This window comes from Erythrolamprus reginae, chromosome Z (genome assembly GCF_031021105.1).
Source record: "Erythrolamprus reginae isolate rEryReg1 chromosome Z, rEryReg1.hap1, whole genome shotgun sequence".
In the NCBI taxonomy this organism is placed as follows: Eukaryota; Metazoa; Chordata; class Lepidosauria; order Squamata; family Dipsadidae; genus Erythrolamprus; species Erythrolamprus reginae.
Window position 1 is genome coordinate 58243403 of NC_091963.1, and position 18253 is coordinate 58261655.

At 42.2% G+C, this 18253-nt stretch overlaps 1 protein-coding gene across 3 annotated transcripts in view; it reads left to right on the top strand.

Moving 5' to 3' along the window:
• The window catches only part of HUS1 (HUS1 checkpoint clamp component), a 109904-nt gene that overhangs the window by 60924 nt on the left and 30727 nt on the right, over positions 1–18253 (top strand). For 2 of the 3 annotated variants that reach the window (XM_070767118.1, XM_070767117.1), the window contains exon 5: positions 4166–4240. The exons of the other annotated variant lie outside the window; for it this stretch is intronic. In XM_070767118.1, coding sequence (XP_070623219.1) covers positions 4166–4240 — 75 coding nt within the window. The remainder of the gene's footprint in view (positions 1–4165; positions 4241–18253) is intronic. 3 annotated transcript variants of the gene reach the window in all.

Sequence of the window (18253 nt, forward strand, 5' to 3'; positions counted from 1 at the left end):
TGCCGCCGGCCATTTTGGCCTCTTCAAAACCCTACGCCTCATTTCTCGTACCTTTTGGTGGCCCAGACTCCGCCATGATGTCTGTACCTACGTTAACTCATGAATCCGTTGTCACCAAGCCAAAGCCGCCACCGGACCCCCCTCAGGGATTATTGCAACCTTTACCTACACCTGAAAGACCCTGGGGTACCATTTCTATGGACTCCCTCAGTTGCTTACCTGTTTCCCAAGGGTTCACTGCTATATTTGTAATAGTGGACATCAGTGTTCCCTCTAATTTTTTGGCGGAAAAGTATAGTGTCTGAGCAGCAGTCCCTTTGGGACTGGGCGGCACAGAAATAATAAATAAACAAACAAACAAATAAATAAAAAACCCACCCTGTTTTGCCTCAGAGAATTTAAAAATAAGATACTGTACTGTGTGTCTATAACAGTGAGCTCATAATAGGGCAACTCTATAAATATCAAAATGCCACTTAAATAGTTGAGCTAGTTTCCAACTAGATTTTGATTTTCTTTCTCTCTTCCTTACTCCCATTCTTTTTCTTTCTCTTTTCCTTCCTCTCTTTTTTCTATCTGTTTCTCTCTCTTCCTCTCTTCCTCTCTCTCTCCTTCCCTCTCACTCTTTCCCTCTCGGCTTCTGGGCAGGTTTGGAAAACTCTGAGTTGATGATGATTTTTAAGTGAGCGATTGCTCACTGCTCAGCTTAGAGGGAACTATGGTGGACATGTTAACCAAGATGGCTCATTTCATCCCTTGTCGTCGAATCCCTACAGCCAAAATCACAGCTCACCTATTGATCCAAAACATCTTCCGCCTCCACGGATAACCCGACACCATCGTCTCCGACTGCGGTCCGCAATTCACTGCCCAGTTTTGGAAAGAACTTATGACCTCTCTCCAAGTCAAGATTTCCCTGGCATCTACCCATCACCCCCAAACCGATGGGGGCACAGAAAAAGTTATTGGCATCCTGCAACATTACCTCCGTCGTTTTGTTCACGACAGACAAACCAATTGGTCCAAATATATCTCTAGCTGAGTTTGCCCTTAATAATTCTGAACATACCTCTACCCAGACCACACTGTTCTGCGCCACCTATGGGTTCCAACCCCGCTTGTTTCTGCTCATTCCTGCTGATTCGCTGTTTCCACGTGCTGGTGATTTTCTCAACGAGTTATGTGCCGTTCACCAACTCGTCCAACGTTCCTTAACTCAAGCCAAAGGAGACTACAAATGCTTTGCCGACCGTTCCTGCAGAGACACTCCCCCATTGACTGTTGGCGATCAAGTTTGGGTTTCTACCAAATACCTTTCTTCTGAACCTCACCACAAGCTGGATCAACATTTCATTGGGCTTTTCCCTGTTGAAAAGGTCATCAATCCTGTCACATAACCATTTGACTCTACCTTCTTCCATGCGGGTGCATCCCGTTTTTCATCGCCCACTATTGCTGCCAGTCTCCCCTGACTCTCCACTCCCGGGCCCTGCCAGTCCTGCTCCCTCCCATCCGGACGCCGCCCTTTGCATTCCACTACAACGCTTGGACATTACTAGCATCTGGGACTCTCGTTGGCTCAACGACCGTTTCCAATACCAGGTGGAATGGTCCGGAGGTGGGCCTGACACCACTGTTTGGATGGATGCTCATGACTTTGATGCTCCTGCTTTGATTGCTAACTTTCATGTTCAGTTCCCTGATAAACCTCACCCTAATTTTCCTCCAGGGGAGGGGAGGGACTCTGAGGAGGGGTGTGTGTCAGTTGGTCAGTTGGAGGATGATGAAGAACTTGAGGACTCTGATACAGAAATGTTTATGAATTGTTCTGGTTTCTGGTAGAAATTTAGCAATTACAAATAACTCTTATTAAATGCATCATTTCATGAATAAAAGAAACTCCATTTATTTCTCTGCTCTCCTGTAATTCAAACACATTCCATACAGGCACTTGGTCCGTTATCTCTCTTAGCTGCACTTCTTACATTCCTTCTCCTGCTCCACTTAACAAGATTTATTTTTCTAACAGCATGACTTTGAAAAACAGCAGAACTGACTGTTAACAACACAAAATCCTTTTGCTTACTTGAGAGCGGCAAGAAACACATCCATCTTCCCTTCGGCAATGTTGAAACTCCACCCTTCTTCTCCACTGACCCCTTGACGTGCCAAATACATCACTACAGTATTTAACCCATCCCTCTCCTTAATATCTTCTTCCAGACCTCTGTTCTCTATGTTTTTGGGCCCTTCTAAATTTCGGGTTAACCCAGCAAGCATCTGATTCTCCCTTGCTAGATCCTGAACTCATAGCCCCATCCTGTGGTTGGCCTCCCACCTATTCTCCTACCTGTAACCCCAGGCCCCCCACTAATTCATAAACACTATCTGAATCCAAGCCCTCAATATCTTCATCATCCTCCAACTGATCAGGAGTATGTACAACATGAACTAGTGGTGGGCCCGGGGTTACAGGCAGTGTTCCCTCTAATTTTTTGGGGGGGTGGGCGGAAAAGTATAGTGTCTGAACCCCCCAGGCCGGCTGCCACGTTTTAAAACACCCGCGCCGCTTCGCAGCTGTCTCCTGAAGCCGAACGCGGAAGTTAGCGTTCGGCTTCAGGAGACAGCTGCGAAGCGGCGTGCGTGTTTTAAAACATCGCAGCCGGCCTGGGGGGCTCGGGGGGAAGCCCCCGAACCCCCCAGGCCGGCTGCAACCTTTTAAAACACGCGGGATACGAGCGCCAAAGAGCTGTCTCCTGAAGCCGAACACGGAAGTTAGCATTCGGCTTCAGGAGACAGCTCCTTGGCGCTCGTATCCCGAATGTGAGCTCGGGAGGCGAACAAAAATGTCGCTCCCCTCCCAGCTCTTATCTCGAGTAGCTCGTAAGTAGAGCTGCTTGTATGTCGAGGTTCCACTGTACATCACACAATCTTAGACGCTTGAGAAGTGTTAGACTTATTGTATTGTGATACAAAATCCAGCATATCAATAATAATAACAATAATAACAACAACAATAATAATAACAACAACAACAAAACAACAACAATAATAATAATAACAATAATAACAACAAGTTACTGTTCTTCGACTCAGCCAGTTCATCTAACTTACCTGTTCTGTCGGGCTCTCTGGTAGAATCCTCCCAAAAATTCACAGGTACAAATTTCAGACACACACATGTTTGAAAATTCAAAACAATGTTCTTTATAATGAAAATTCACTTAAACTAAGCCCTCTTTTGGTATAGCAAAGAGCACTGGTCTCCAAACAAACTGGTGATTTATACAAGTCCCTTTTCAGTTCTGTGATACTTAGCTTGCAGCTGTGAGGCAATTCACAGTCCTTCTTTCACAAAGTGAAACACACTTTGCTCTGGTTTAGTTTCAAAGCGGGGAAAAATCAGCACACACAAAAAGTCAAAGTGAATAAAGCAGTCACGAAATACAACAATCAGATAATCCTCCACAATGGCCAAACCCACAGGCTGCTATTTATAGCAGCCTCACTAATTACCACAGCCCCATCCAACCACAGGTGGCCTCATTTTCTTTGATAATGATCTCTCAGTTGTTGTTGCCTATGCATCGCTCTCCGCATGCGTGGCTGTATCATTAACTCTTGTTCTGAATCCAAGGAGGAGCTAGATAATTGATCTCCTTCTGAGCTGTCTGCCACACTCTCCTCCTCCCTGTCACTCATGTCTTCTTGGTCAGAGAAGCCTTCATCAGCAGATTCCACCGGGGGCAAAACATGTGGATGTCTCCCCCACATCCACAGTCCTTGGGGCAGGAGCTGGGCCAGAGCTAACCACAACACTTACCACAACTTATTAACTCACCGCAACTTACTAACTTACTGCAAGAAGAGATTTTAATACTTTGTCCTTCCCTATATCTAGAATTCTCAATTGAAATTTAGGTAGGAAGAAAAAAGCTGTCTTTATCTGTGTGGCAGGTTTAGCAATAGGTTTTTTTAAAATTGAGCTAAATTTGGGTGAGTTCACTCAAAACCATATATTATAATTCCATCATGTGTTGAACCATAGAATATCATTTAGTTCTAAATTAGGTTAATTCTCCATTGGGTAATGTATCATCCTGGAAAGTGTTTCTCTGCTAAGATATCCCTAGGTCATCTAGAGTGCTACTGATTTATTTTGCAGGTCAGTATTTATTTACCTGTGCTGAAGACCATGAAATGTGTTGTGGAGAGAATGAAGAATCTCAGCAGTTCTGTTGTAAGTTATAATATGTTTAATTGTGAATGCATATTTGGGAAGAGACTTAAATATAATTGAGTTGCATTTCTACTTAATTATTGCAGAATTTAGGGACATACTACATTATTTTAAGATGGTACTTATATAATCAGTAATTGTATAAATTGCTTTCCTAGAATGAATTACAAATAAAGCAAATCCATTCTAGGTTAGACCATCATGGAAATAGTAAGATATTAATCGTTTTGTTTTCTCGCATTTAAATTATGGCACATGTATATTAGGATTTAGTTTCCCAGCTTATTCAATCTTGGAATGAGCAAAGACATCAAGTCTTGTTTATCAATATCTGATAATAATCTGATATGCAAACTTATGTATTTAATATTGAATGCTTGCCAGGATTTTACGCCTGTACAGCACTTGGAATTCATTTTGGAGAAAGGGACTTCAGTGTTTTATAAGCACAAATATAGCACATTCTAGCAATGTCTTGAAACCAGTTGTATCTTTATCATGCTGCAAAGGGAAGACATGCAGTTGCATTGGACAGGGAATGAACACTCGAACGTAAGAGCTGGATGAAAATGGGTCACTTTATTGATTACAGTAAGAGACCTGCAGAGGGAGTTAAATGGGGTGGAATATCTGAACACAACATACCTGGGCAACTAATGGGCGAACTCCTTGCTTGGTAAGGGTGAAGCATGCCATGCCTTCACCCAAATGAGACAGCCACACCCAGCGTCTGGGAGGGCTCACCTGAATGACCCGGAACTGGAAGTGACGTAGATGAACCCCAAGTGCTCCTCCTTCCCACCGCTCCGTCTGGGGAGGAAGCATGAGTTGTGTGACGAAGGAGCCCATCACCTTTTAAAAGATGCCCAAGGGAGAACACACAGTTGCTACTGACACCCTTTCCACCTGGTTTCTGCTATAGCTGAGGGTCAGATCTCTATCTTGGCCCCCAGCACCCCACCTAAGCCTGCACCAGCTCCTGTAGGCCCCACTGCAGGTCTGTCAAGAAGAAGTCGTTGCCAACATCTGTCAAGTGTACCCCATCTGAACGGTAAAGATCTGGAATATGAATGCGAATGTCTGGATGCCTAATTATAAATCCCCTTTGGCCAAAAATAAATTTTCAATTTCATTGTTAACCCGTAGCCTCTGTTTGTCAATTGCCCTTGGATGCTGTGCATATCTCCAAACCTTGCGAGGCAGGATCCAAGACCACACCTGACATGTGCTGAGCCACATATTCCTTTTTTTTTTTTTTTATAAATTTTATTTATTGATTTTTAACAATTTAAAATCACACAACATAAAACAGTGCGTAGTGAAATGTGAATTGTGCCCACCACCCCGACATACACACATTCCCCACCACCAAATTGGGGGTATTTCTTTTATAATCCACTTAACCCAAGAGCAATATATCTGTCTACATATTATAGAGTGATTCTAGTTTATTTCTTGTAGCTTGGTCTCGGATTCTGCTCGTCATATATCGTCTTACCTTGTCCCACCGTCCCATCAGCCGTCCCAAATCAGTTTCATTATCCAAATTTATCCTTTTTTCCATAATTTCAAATTGAATATGATCCACCATGTACCTATACCAATTTTGCATTGTCCATTTTGTCGCATCCTTCCAACCCAAAACTATTACTGCCTGAGCACTTTCTATTGCTGCTTTTTTTATTTCTCTAAATTCTCCCATCGCATTGCTTTTTACTAGTACTGCCATTTCCTTAGTGATTGTCCATTGTATATTTAACATTCCATTGATATCCTCTTTCACTTTTTGCCAAAATTCCTGCACTATCAGGCATTCCCAAAACATATGCATAAACACTCCTTTATCTTGACAACCATGCCAACAATTCCCCCTGACATTCTGCTGAAAATGTGCAAATTGAACGGGAGTAAAATACCACTTATGTAATATTTTCCTTCTCATTTCCCTAATTCTTGTATTTTTAATTTTCCTTATATCTTCTACTATATTTTCCATTTCTTGTACCTCTACTAATATCTCATTTTGCCACCATTTAGTCAATCCATCAATCGTGTCCCCATCTGACTGCACTAGCAGTTTGTATATATTAGTTGCTTGCGCCTTTATCCCCTCACTTTTTTCTCTTATTATTTTCTCTAACCCTGTCTCCTCTCGCCATAATACTTCTTTATTCTCCCTTTCATTTACCGTATATACTCGAGTATAAGCCGAGTTTTTTAGCCCCAAAAATGGGCTGAAAAACACAGCCTCGGCTTATACTCGGGTCATTGACAAAGTCACCACACGAGGGCGCCATTGCTTGAGCCAGAGCGAGGAGGCACCAGCTTTTGTCCCTCTTGCATGCCGTAGTTCCTCTCCCTGGCTCAAGCAAAGAAGGCAGCCATTTGCAATGGTGAGTCGGATTAAAAAGGCCCCCTGCTGTCAGATTCTCCTCCCCCTCCTTTGAAAGGATTTAAACTGTTTAAAAAATGGTATTTTGTGGTAGTTGCTGTCCTTGCTTGGATAGGATCTAATAATGTGTTATGAGGCAGAGCTAGACAGGAATTCTTTTTCTATCTGTCTATCTTTCTATCTATCTATTTTTCTATCTATCTATTTTTCTATCTATCTATCTATCTATCTATCTATCTGTATCTATTTCTTTCTATCTATCTATCTATCTATCTATCTATCTATTTTTCTATCTGTCTGTCTATCTTTCTATCTATATCTATCTGTCTGTCTATCTATCTATCTATCTATCTATCATCTATCTATCTATCTGTATCTATTTCTATCTATTTTTCTATCTAACTATTTTTCTTTCTATCTATCTATCTATCTATCTATCTATCTGTATCTATTTCTATCTATCTATCTATCTATCTATTTTTCTATCTGTCTGTCTGTCTGTCTATCTATCTTTCTATCTATATCTATCTATCTATCTATCTATTTCTATCTATCTATCTATCTATCTACCTATCTATTTTTCTGTCTGTCTGTCTGTCTATCTTTCTATCTATCTATCTATCTATCTATCTATCTATCTATTTTTCTATCTGTCTGTCTGTCTATCTATCTTTCTATCTATATCTATCTATCTATCTATCTATCTATTTCTATCTATCTATCTATCTATCTATCTATCTATCTATCTATCTATCTATCTACCTATCTATTTTTCTGTCTGTCTGTCTGTCTGTCTGTCTGTCTATCTATCTATCTATCTATCTATCTATCTATCTATCTATCTATTTTTCTATCTGTCTGTCTGTCTATCTATCTTTCTATCTATATCTATCTATCTATCTATCTATCTATCTATTTCTATCTATCTATCTATCTATCTATCTATCTATCTATCTATCTACCTATCTATTTTTCTGTCTGTCTGTCTGTCTATCTATCTATCTATCTATCTATCTATCTATCTATCTATCTATCTATCTATCTATTTGGTTTTCTATGCTGATAACCTCACAGCAGCTAATGCTGAAGCTCTTCTTTGGATACACTTATTTGTTTGTTTGTTTGTTTGTTTATTTATTTAATTGGATTTGTATGCAATCCCTCTCCAAGGACTCAGGGTGGCTCACAGCATTTATAAAAACAGAACAATAATGTAAATCCAATTAATGATGAGAAGGAATCCAGTTTTGAAGGATTTTAACTCTTAGGTTTTAGCTTTGTTCCTGATCGAGCTACTTTTTTTACTTTTTAATTTATTGTTAATATTGTTAATTTGTTTACCCTCTTTTAAATTTACAGAGCTAGTTTACTGGTTTTCTTTAAAATAAATATTCTAAAACATGTCTCAATTAATGTAATTTTATTGTTTTCCATTTTTATAAGTTACCAGTAGCCACTGCATTTTCTAACCTCGGCTTATACTCGGGTCAATACGTTTTCCCAGTTTTTGTGGCAAAAATTGGTGCCTCGGCTTATACTCGGGTCGGCTTATACTCGAGTATATACGGTAGATATTTACATATTGCATTTATTTGTAGCCATCTTCCCTTACCTAACCACCATTCTATACGATTTCTACTTGGCCTGCCATCCTTCTCGTATAACTGTTCTATCTTAGTTATCCCTCTTCCCTTCAACTCTCCTATAACCCTATTTAAGTTAATTTCGTTTTCTCTATTTATTACATAAAGCGATGACAGTTTAGATTTATATAATCCTATTTTCCCTTGCCATTTTTTCCAAATTTCCATAGTCCCTTTCATTGGGCCTATTAATTTACCTATATCTCTCCTATTCCACTTTCTAAAAATTAATTCTCTATTATTCATCCCGTTTATCTGTTTTTCCAATTTCGCCCATTTATTTTCACTTAATTGCAACTCCATTAACCTTTCCATTTGAAAAGCTCCAAACATGGAACACCCCATCCCCCCTCTTTTTCATTCGCAATTAACCACTTTTTTCTTATTCTTGGTCTCTTATCTTCTTCAATCCAATAATTTATTTTTTTGTCCCACTCTTTAACCTTACATACCGATAACCCCCCCCCGACAGCACCTGAAATAGGTACATCATCTTGGGAGCTATCATCATTTTTAAAGCTCTTATTTTAGAGAGTCTCCTTAGCTTTTTATCTTTCCAGCTCCTCATCTGTTTCAACATTTTCCTCCATGTTATTCTATAATTAATCTCTTCCATTTTCACTGGGTTTTTTAATAACCAAATTCCCAAATATTTTATTTTTTTAAGTCCTAATTTCAACCCTGATTCTTTCCTAATTTCTATCTGTTCTCTCGGATCTATATTTAAACACATAATCTCTGATTTTTCCATATTAACCAACAGTCCCGATTCCTGCTTAAACTCTTCTAAAATATTTATTATACCTTTAATCATCTCCATCGGGGTTTGGGTCAATATAATTGCATCATCTGCAAATAAATTTATTTTCATTTCTAATTCCCCTATTCTATATCCTGCCCAAGTGTTATCTTGTCTTATCTTATTAGCTAAGATCTCTATTGCTATTACGAATAATTTTGGAGACAGAGGGCATCCCTGCTTGGTGCCGTTTAATATTTTAATACTCTGCGTTCTTTGTCCATTCACTCTTATATATGCTTCATTTCCTTTATAAATCTCTTTTATAGTTTCACAAAATTTTCCCCCCATATTTAATTTGTTACATAATTTATATAAGTAACTATGGTTAACTTTATCGAACGCTTTATAAACATCTAATTTCAAAATTCCCAATTTCCTTTTAGTAGCGGTAGCATGGTGCATCACATTCATTAACATTTCTAATTGGTTCACTTATTTTCCTTCCCTTCACGAATCCATATTGATCCTCTTCAATTATTTTTGGTAAAATATTTTCTAATCTATTTGCCAGTATTTTCATAAATATTTTATAATCCTGATTTGCCAAACTGATCGGACGGTAAGACCCAGGCTCTCTTAAATCTCGACCCATCTTCGGAATGGTAACAATTTCTGAAAGCTTCCATGTCTGCGGGATATCACGATTTGACAATATATTATTAAACAATTTCCCCAAATGCGGCAGCAAAACATTCACATAAGTTTTATAGAATTCCCCTGTAAACCCATCTGGGCCCGGTGCTTTGGCTTGTTTTAATTACTCTAGCAATTTCATCTTGTGTAATTTCTGCATTCAAAATTTGTTTGTCTTCTTCACTTACTATTTTCCCAACCTTGAGGACTTCTATCTTCACTTGCTCCTCTTTATACAAATCTTCATAATATTTCCTCATTATCTCCTCTAATTGGTCATTACCATATCTAACCACTCCACTGGTGTCCCTCAATGCTAAAATACATGATTTTTCTTTCCTCTTCTTCAGATATCTCGCCATTTGCTGCATTGATCTTGTCCCCCAACTCTGTATTTTTTGTCGCATCGCCATTCTCATCTTATTCCATTTAATCTCATCATACACCATCAACTGTTTCTTTTTCAATTTCAATAAACTATTCCAATCTCTACTTTTCGTTATTCTTAACTGCTCTTGTATCAAATCTATTTCCCTTATCTTCCTTTCCCTCTCTCTACCCCACCTCTTCCTAATATCTGCTTCCATACATATACATTGTCCCCTCATGAAGGCCTTACATGCATCCCATACAATTGATTGTTTAATACCACCCACATCATTAATTCTAAAATATTCTGATAACTCTGTTTGCAATTTCTCTTTATCTTGTTCCCTAGCAGTTACCACTGCATTATATCTCCAAATTTTTTGATTTCGTTCCTGACCTATTTCCAATTCTGCCAATAGTGGGGCATGATCTGATATCCATATACTTTTAATGTCTACTTTTTTAACTTGTATATTACCTCCCCTATTCATTAATATGTAGTCTATGCAGCTAAATGTGTGATATCTTGCTGAATAATATGTAGCTCTGTTTAAAATATTTGCATGTAGATCCACCATATTAAGTCTATTTAAATGTAACATCCTGCTATTTGCATTCCCATTTGTTAATTGCATATTAAAATCTCCTGCCAAAAAAGTTGAGCCCTCCTTAAAATTGTCTAACTTCTTCTTAGTATTTATTATAAATTGTTTTGTTTTCCCATTCGGGGCATAAATTGCTGCTAATGTCAACTTCTTTTGATTTATTTTCCCTTTAACAAATATCCACCTTCCTTCTCTGTCTTTCTGAATTCCGACCTCTTCAAAATTAACCCTCTGATAAATCAGAATCGCTGTGCCTCGACTATTTTGTGTTCCTCTTGACTCAAACACCCATTTCCAATTTCTATCATTAATCAAGTTATCCCTTCCTCCCCTTCTTTTATGTGGTTCTGTCAAAATCATAATATCCACCTTATATTGCTTAGCCATCCTTAATATCCTAAAACGTTTCAAATCCGATCCCAAACCATTCACATTTAAAACCATTATCTTACACTCCGTCATAATATACCAAAAACACCCTTTTCCCCTCTTGTTTTGCCCTTGGTTTATATTTTTCCCTTTTCTTTACCCCTATTACCCCCCCCCAACGTGCCTCCCCCTGTGCTCCCCCCACTGAGAGGGGAGAAGACAAGAAAAAACCTTGCCCATACCTGAGGCACATTATCTGGATTGCCTTCCCACTCAAACTAGCTCCTCTTTCAACCCTTTTTAATTTTATAAAAGAGAAAATTTCTCCCCCCCTCCTTTCTCCTTTAAATAATTCCTTCTTTAATTTCTTCCTTAATTTTAAATTCTTAAACCACCTTTTTCTCCCCCTTAGACTTCCCCCACTGAATGACAGATATACAGGAATCCCAAGGCATCTCCAAGAAAAATAATAATAATAACAACAATAATAGTAATAGTAATAGTAATAATTCTTTTCCTTTTCCTTTCCCCCCCCCCCCCCCACAACAAGACAAGGGACCAAACACCATCACTTTCTGGCTCTCTTCTCACTCAGAGCCCGTGTTCTTCTCTGCTCCTTTCTGATGGCCTCCACCTGCCCGCTTAACTCCTTCAGCTGCTCTTCCCTTCGTCTTTCCTCCTCATCTGGGGTACTCCGACCGTCAAAAGCCTCTTCTTCTTCATATGCTAGTGCTCCAGTTTCATCAAATTTAATCCCCAGTTGATCCAGTAAAGCCTTTCCCTCCTCCAATGAACGTGCTCTGTACATTTTATTGTCCTGGAACACCAAGATGGCCACTGGGTAGCCCCAACTAAATCTGGTTCCACTTTGATATAGCCGGCTTGCAATTGGTTTCAACACAGCTCTCGCTCTCAGGGTTTCCCAGGAAAGATCCCTCAGAACCCTTATCTCATTTCCGTCTTGTTTAAGGCTCGTAGAAGTCTTCAAAGTTTTATAAATCATCTCTGCTTTTTTTTCACTGAGGAAAGCGATGATCACATCTCTCTGTCTGCCGTCTCTCCTGGGGGCTGCCCAATGAACACGCAACAGCTCCTCCACGCTGACCTGCATGCCTGTCTGTTTATTTAACCAAGCACAGACAGCTTCTGTTAACTTAAAATCAGAGGGCAAATCCATTCTGAACCCTCGTAAACGCAAATTCCTCCTTCTCTGTCTGTCCTCCAAATTTGCGATTCTGTCATTTATTTGTCTTATTTTTCCATCGTAATCCATCACTTGTTTCTCAACTTTCAGTATCTTTCCAGCAGAAGAATCCCCTTCCTTTTTAATTTGTTTAACTTCTAAATCCATCTGTTCCATTTTAGTCTCAACTTTGTTGAATCTCTGTTCAAACCCACTGCAAATATCCAGCAGTTTATCCAGCTTTTTCTCAATATTAGCCAGGCTAGAGAGGTCTTCTTTTTTCCCTCCCTCCGCCATTTTAAGATTTATTGTACTCACTTATCACTTCCTTGTTACAGCGAAAGCGCCTCCGTCTTTGCTTGAAATCATAAATCTTCAAATTCACTTTGATGCCGGCAGATTCTTGTTTCTTCCTATATTTTTCTAAGGAAGATTTATAGTCTTTTTAAGGGGGAGAAAACTCTTTACATTTTATATTTATTTGGAGCCAGAGATGAAATGCCTAGAAAACAATTCGGCACATGCGCAATCCATCGAGCCACATATTCCTCATGACCTGAAGGTCCTCACTGACTTGGGCCACAAGTGCCAAGCCCTTCAACAGTCCAAGGTCGTTGCCACCCAAGTATCAACGCATCTTTGGGAATGGGGTCCTTTCCGGATCCCTACAAGGAGGCACTTGTGCGCCCCCTCCTCAAGAAGCCTTCCCTGGACCAAGCCATTCTCAACAACTATCATCCAATCTCCAACCTTCCCTTTATGGGGAAGGTTGTCGAGAAGGTGGTGGCTCTCCAGCTCCAGCGGTCCTTGGAAGAAGCCAATTATTTAGGCCCTCAGGAGTCAGGATTCAGGCCCGGCTACAGCACGGAAACTGCTTTGGTCACGTTGATGGATGATCTCTGGCGGGCCCAAGAGAGGGGTTTATTCTCTGTCCTGGTGCTCCTTTGACCTCTCAGCGGCTTTCGATACCATCGACCATGGAATCCTTCTGCACCGGCTGGAGGGGTTGGGAGTGGGAGGCACTATTCTTCAGTGGTTCTCCTCCTACCTGTCCGCTCGGTCACAGTTGGTGTTAGTGGAGGGTCAGAGGTCGACCTCTAGGCTTCTCCCTTGCGGGGTGCCTCAGGGTTCGGTCCTCTCCCCCGTGCTATTCAATATCTACATGAAACCGTTGGGTGAGATCATCCAGGGGCATGGGGTGAGGTATCATCAGTACACTGATGATAACCAGTTGTACATCTCCACCCCATGTCCAGTCAACAAAGCAATGGAAGTGACATGCTGGTGCCTGGAGGCTGTTAGGGACTGGATGGGTGTTGAGACTCAAACTCAACCCTGATAAGGCGGAGTGGCTGTGGGTTTTTCCTCCCAAGGATAATTCCATCTATCCGTCCACTACTGACCCCCTCAGAGAGAGTCCGCAACTTGGGTGTCCTCCTCGATCCACAGCTTACATTAGCGAACCATCTTTCAGCTGTGGCGAGGGGGGCGTTTGCTCAGGTTCGCCTGGTGCATCAGTTGTGGGCCTATCTGGACTAGGACTCACTGCTCACAGTCATTCATGCTCTCATCACCTCGAGGTTCGACTACTGTAATGCTCTCTACATGGGGCTACCTTTGAAGAGTGTTTGGAAACTCCAGATCATGCAGAATGCAGCTGCGAGAGCAATCATGGGCTTCCCTAGGTGTGCCCATGTTTCACCAACACTCCGCAGTCTGCATTGGTTGCCGATCAGTTTCCAGTCACAATTCAAAGTGTTGGTTATGACCTATAAAGCCCTTCATGGCATCGGACCAGAATATCTTCGGGACCGCCTTCTGCCGCACAAATCCCAGCGACCAGTCAGGTCCCACAGAGTTGGCCTGCTCCGGGTCCCGTCAACTAAACAATGTCGTCTGGCGGGTCCCAGGGGAAGAGCCTTCTCTGTGGCAGCCCCGACCTTCTGGAACCAGCTCCCCCCAGAGATTAGGATTGCCCCATCCTCCTTGCCTTTTGTAAACTTCTTAAAACCCACCTCTGCCGTCAGGCATGGGGGAACTGAGACATCTTCCCCAGGCCTATATAGTTTATGTATGGTATGTTGTGTGCATGTTTTTTTAAATTATGGGTTTTTAACTTTGTAATATTAGATTTGTATTGTACATTGTTTTCTATTGCTGCTGTGAGCCGCCCTGAGTCTGCGGAGAGGGGCGGCATACAAATTTAATAAATAATAATAATAATAAATAACACCAACACACTGGGTCCAGCCCTTCCGCGGCTCCAGCTTCTCAGCAGTGAGAGGAGTCCATCCCAGCGCATCCCTCTGCATCCCAGCCACTCCACCTTGGCATGGCAACTCAAAGCCAACTGTATTCCCCAAGGGGACATTGCAGCTCTTCTGGCAGCCCAGAAAATCATGCTATGCCCACACATCAGTATTGTGGGCAGACTCGCAGGCACCTCCTTCACACAGGCCAGGACCTAGAATCATGAGAAAAGCAAAGCGAGGTTAGTTACTGGGCAAGGGCAGTGTTTCCACTGCTGTCCTTATGTACACAAAGAGCCCTAAAAGCATCCATTAACCATTTACATTGGGTGCTATCAGCTGAGCTGGCCACCATGAAGTCATGTAGGTAGTGGACAATGGAATCAGAGCCAGTCCACTGCTTGTGCGCCCACTCCAAAAATGAGCTAAAACGCTCAGAGGTAACATGACATTGAACAACCCATGGGGAGGGCCCTATCGATATAGTATCCCCCTTCAAAGTGAAACCCCGGAAGATCAAAATCGTCAGGGTGAATGGGTAACAGCCGGAAAGCGGATTTGATGTTACATTTACCCATCAAAGCGCATATCCCACAATGATGAATCATTCTTATGGCCTCATCAAATGAGATGTATCTTACCGAAGACATTGCTTCGGGAATGAAGTCATTTACTGACTCACCCGGGGGGAAGGACAAATGATGAATCAGTCTGCATTCGCCTTTGGCTTTCTTGGGCACCACCCCTAGTGGGGACACTCTGAGTTTCTTCAGTGGGGGAGACAGGAAGGGGCCAATTACCCGAACCTGTTTCACTTCCTTGTGTATTTTATTGCGGACTACATGCTCCAAACCATTTACAGACCTTAAATTATACGCCACAAACTCTTTTCTGGGGCCCTGGTATGGAATCCTAAAACCCTCTTTGAAACCTGAGATTAATTTGTTTGCATGATCCCTAAAACTGTACCCTTGCAGCCAGAGTGCAAGGCGTGACAATCTAATTGGGCTGGGTCCCTTTTCCTTGATTTTGCTGGTTAACTCTGGGTTCAGCTGACCTGTCCTGGTTAAACATCCTTGATTTATTTCTAGAACATGCATGTGTTGCATGCCATCCCCCGCAGTTGGCGCATGCGTGGTGGTCTTTGCACTGACTCCGGTTGCAAACACCCTTGGTGCTAAATTCGTAGCAAAGCAGGGGTGTCTGAACCCCCTGCCCAGCCCAGTGGCGGTGTGTTGCCGGTGTGTTGTTTTTTGCCAGCATAAGATACCCACTTTCCATGTGCTCACCCTTGCGGGGGGCATGAATGTGTTACATGGGTCCATAAATCATTGACCATCCCATCCCATGACAATCCTTTGTCCATTGCCGCATGCATGCAAAACCTTTCATCATATTGAAGCCAGGCCGGGCCATCATATTCATAATGGGTTCTCACAGTCGTATCCATGTATTTAAGCATGGCTTTGGCCTGGCTAGGTTCCTTCTCTAATTTGACGTAAAAGTATGTCATGAACCCATATAGCCAGGAGCTAATGCTTCTTTCCACCTTTGCTTTTTCTGCTTTTCTGTACCCCCTTCTTCCTTTTTTTGGGGGGGGGACATCCCTGTTCAGTAAGGAAAACACATCAATGTATTCTCCCCTCCAAATTCTCTCCTTCACTGTGGGGTGGAGATAAAACCCGAGCATCGTGGGGGAGTAATTCCAAGACAAGGGTGATGCCTTTGCCTCCCCCCCTGACAGGGTGTTTGGTTGTGCCGCGTTCTGGGCTACCGTGACCGGGGTTGGGGCCAGCGTACTAACGCCCTGGTTGCCCACCAAACTTATTTCCCCAGTAGGAATGCCGCAGGCTGTGACCCTGTGACCTGGTTACCAGACCAAACTCTATTGCAGTGTGTGTCAGTGCTCGTGTTTGATGTGGTGCTTCTGGACTCACCCATGGGTTGTGCAGATCCGCCTTGGTCTTCCTGCTGGTTCCCTGGGCACCTGACTGTTGAACTAGCAGGTTCAGATGTCCTGCTAGTGCCCGTCAATGTCCCTGCTACACTCTGGGTTGCTTGCCCAGCACCTCCTCCCAATGTTTGGTTGCCCCCGGCTCTCATCCTATTTTCCATCGCATCCATGGGGTCTAGTAACTTGGAAAGTAAATTATTAGTGAGACCGTCTCCTTTGTTCCTCCCATTATTATTCCCAGCTGCCTTTTTGGCCCCATTGGTTTCCTTAGCTTTTTGTGTTGGTACCGCTCTACGCTTAGGCAGGGATGTGGCCTGTGGCTCCACATTCTTTCTCTTATCTTTTCGTGGGGCCATAATTGCCAAAGCTACAAAATGCTTAATTAAAATGTAATATATCCTATATAATTTAGTATAACCGTGAATGTAGACAATGGCTCTAAGTAGATTAACCAATAAACGTTAGCTTAAGGAAGTGCCTCAATACACCAAAATTAAGACCCTTGATAAATTTTTAACCACCAGAAAAATGCCCGTTAAGTAGACTAAACGATGAAGTCTAAAATAAATAACAAATAATGAGAGGCAACACTAAAACGGATGCAACAAACTGTTGAATTACGGGAAAATAACAAGGCTGGCAACAAAATAAGATGGCTCAGCCTAGTAATGTGCCAATAACCTGGCCTAAGGGGGGGGCACTGGCTTCCAGGTGCCCTAAGCTCAGTTAGAAACAGCCTCCAAAGAGTTGACTATTGCCTCCAATTATGCAGGTGAAGTAATAAAAATTTTCACAAGACTACACAAATTCAAATTTCCCCTATTTGGTAAATAAAACAGGCACTTCAACTTGGTTTATACAAAATTCTTCCAGAAAATTAAATGTGGTTAATTAAAAACAGGCTATCCCCGCTACTAACAGAAAATTAAAATTTTATGGGGGTATTGTAGCAAGGCACAAATAAAGGTAAATTCCCCCACTGGTTCAACAAATTTCACCACAGCAAAAACACAAGGCTAATCCGAACTAGCCTGTACCAAATTAATTAAATACAGTAAATTAACGTAAATTCCACTGGGGCCAAAAAGCTCCACAGGGAAACCTGTAAATTAATGAAAACCAAGAGCCCAACACCCTCCAGCTACTTGTGGCCACGTGGTAATGGCGGCGATGATCTTGGATGATCCGGACTTCCTCTTTCTGCTTCCAGGGAGAAGGCAATCCGAAGGTCCAAGGGCAATCCAAAGGTATCCAACCGATTGGAAGGTGAGCAGGGAGCGAAGGGGAGAGGACGAGAAGTGCAGGCCCTGAAATAGGCTTGTAAACCCCTCCCCTCGCTCCCGGCAGCCCTTGCAAACTGGTTATAGCTCAAGGGCGCTCCCATGCTGGGCCAATCAGCAATCAGCTTGGAGGCGGTGCCCCGCCCCTCCCAGCCAAAAGGAATGTTGGGTTGGCAGCGTTTCCACCCGGCCCGACGAAACAACTTGTGTTCTCACTCCTTTCAGCTGTCGGGAATGTCGGGCCAGCAGCGTTTCCCCCCCGGCCCGACTTAAGCACTTAATTGCTGCCTAGCAGCATGTGGGCGTGCCCACGCATAGCGCGGGCATGCCCAACTGGGAGGCGGTGTCTTTGTCCCTCCCTGCAACTGCAAATATCAGCCTGGCAAGAATCACCCGGCCTCTCAATTCTGGGAAAAGATGTTGCCTTAAAAGATGATTCATTAGTGTCTTTTGCATACTGTGAAGCATCTTAGAAACATAGAAACATAGAAGTCTGTCCCCTTGTTCTTGTGTTCACTTTCCTATTAAAAACAC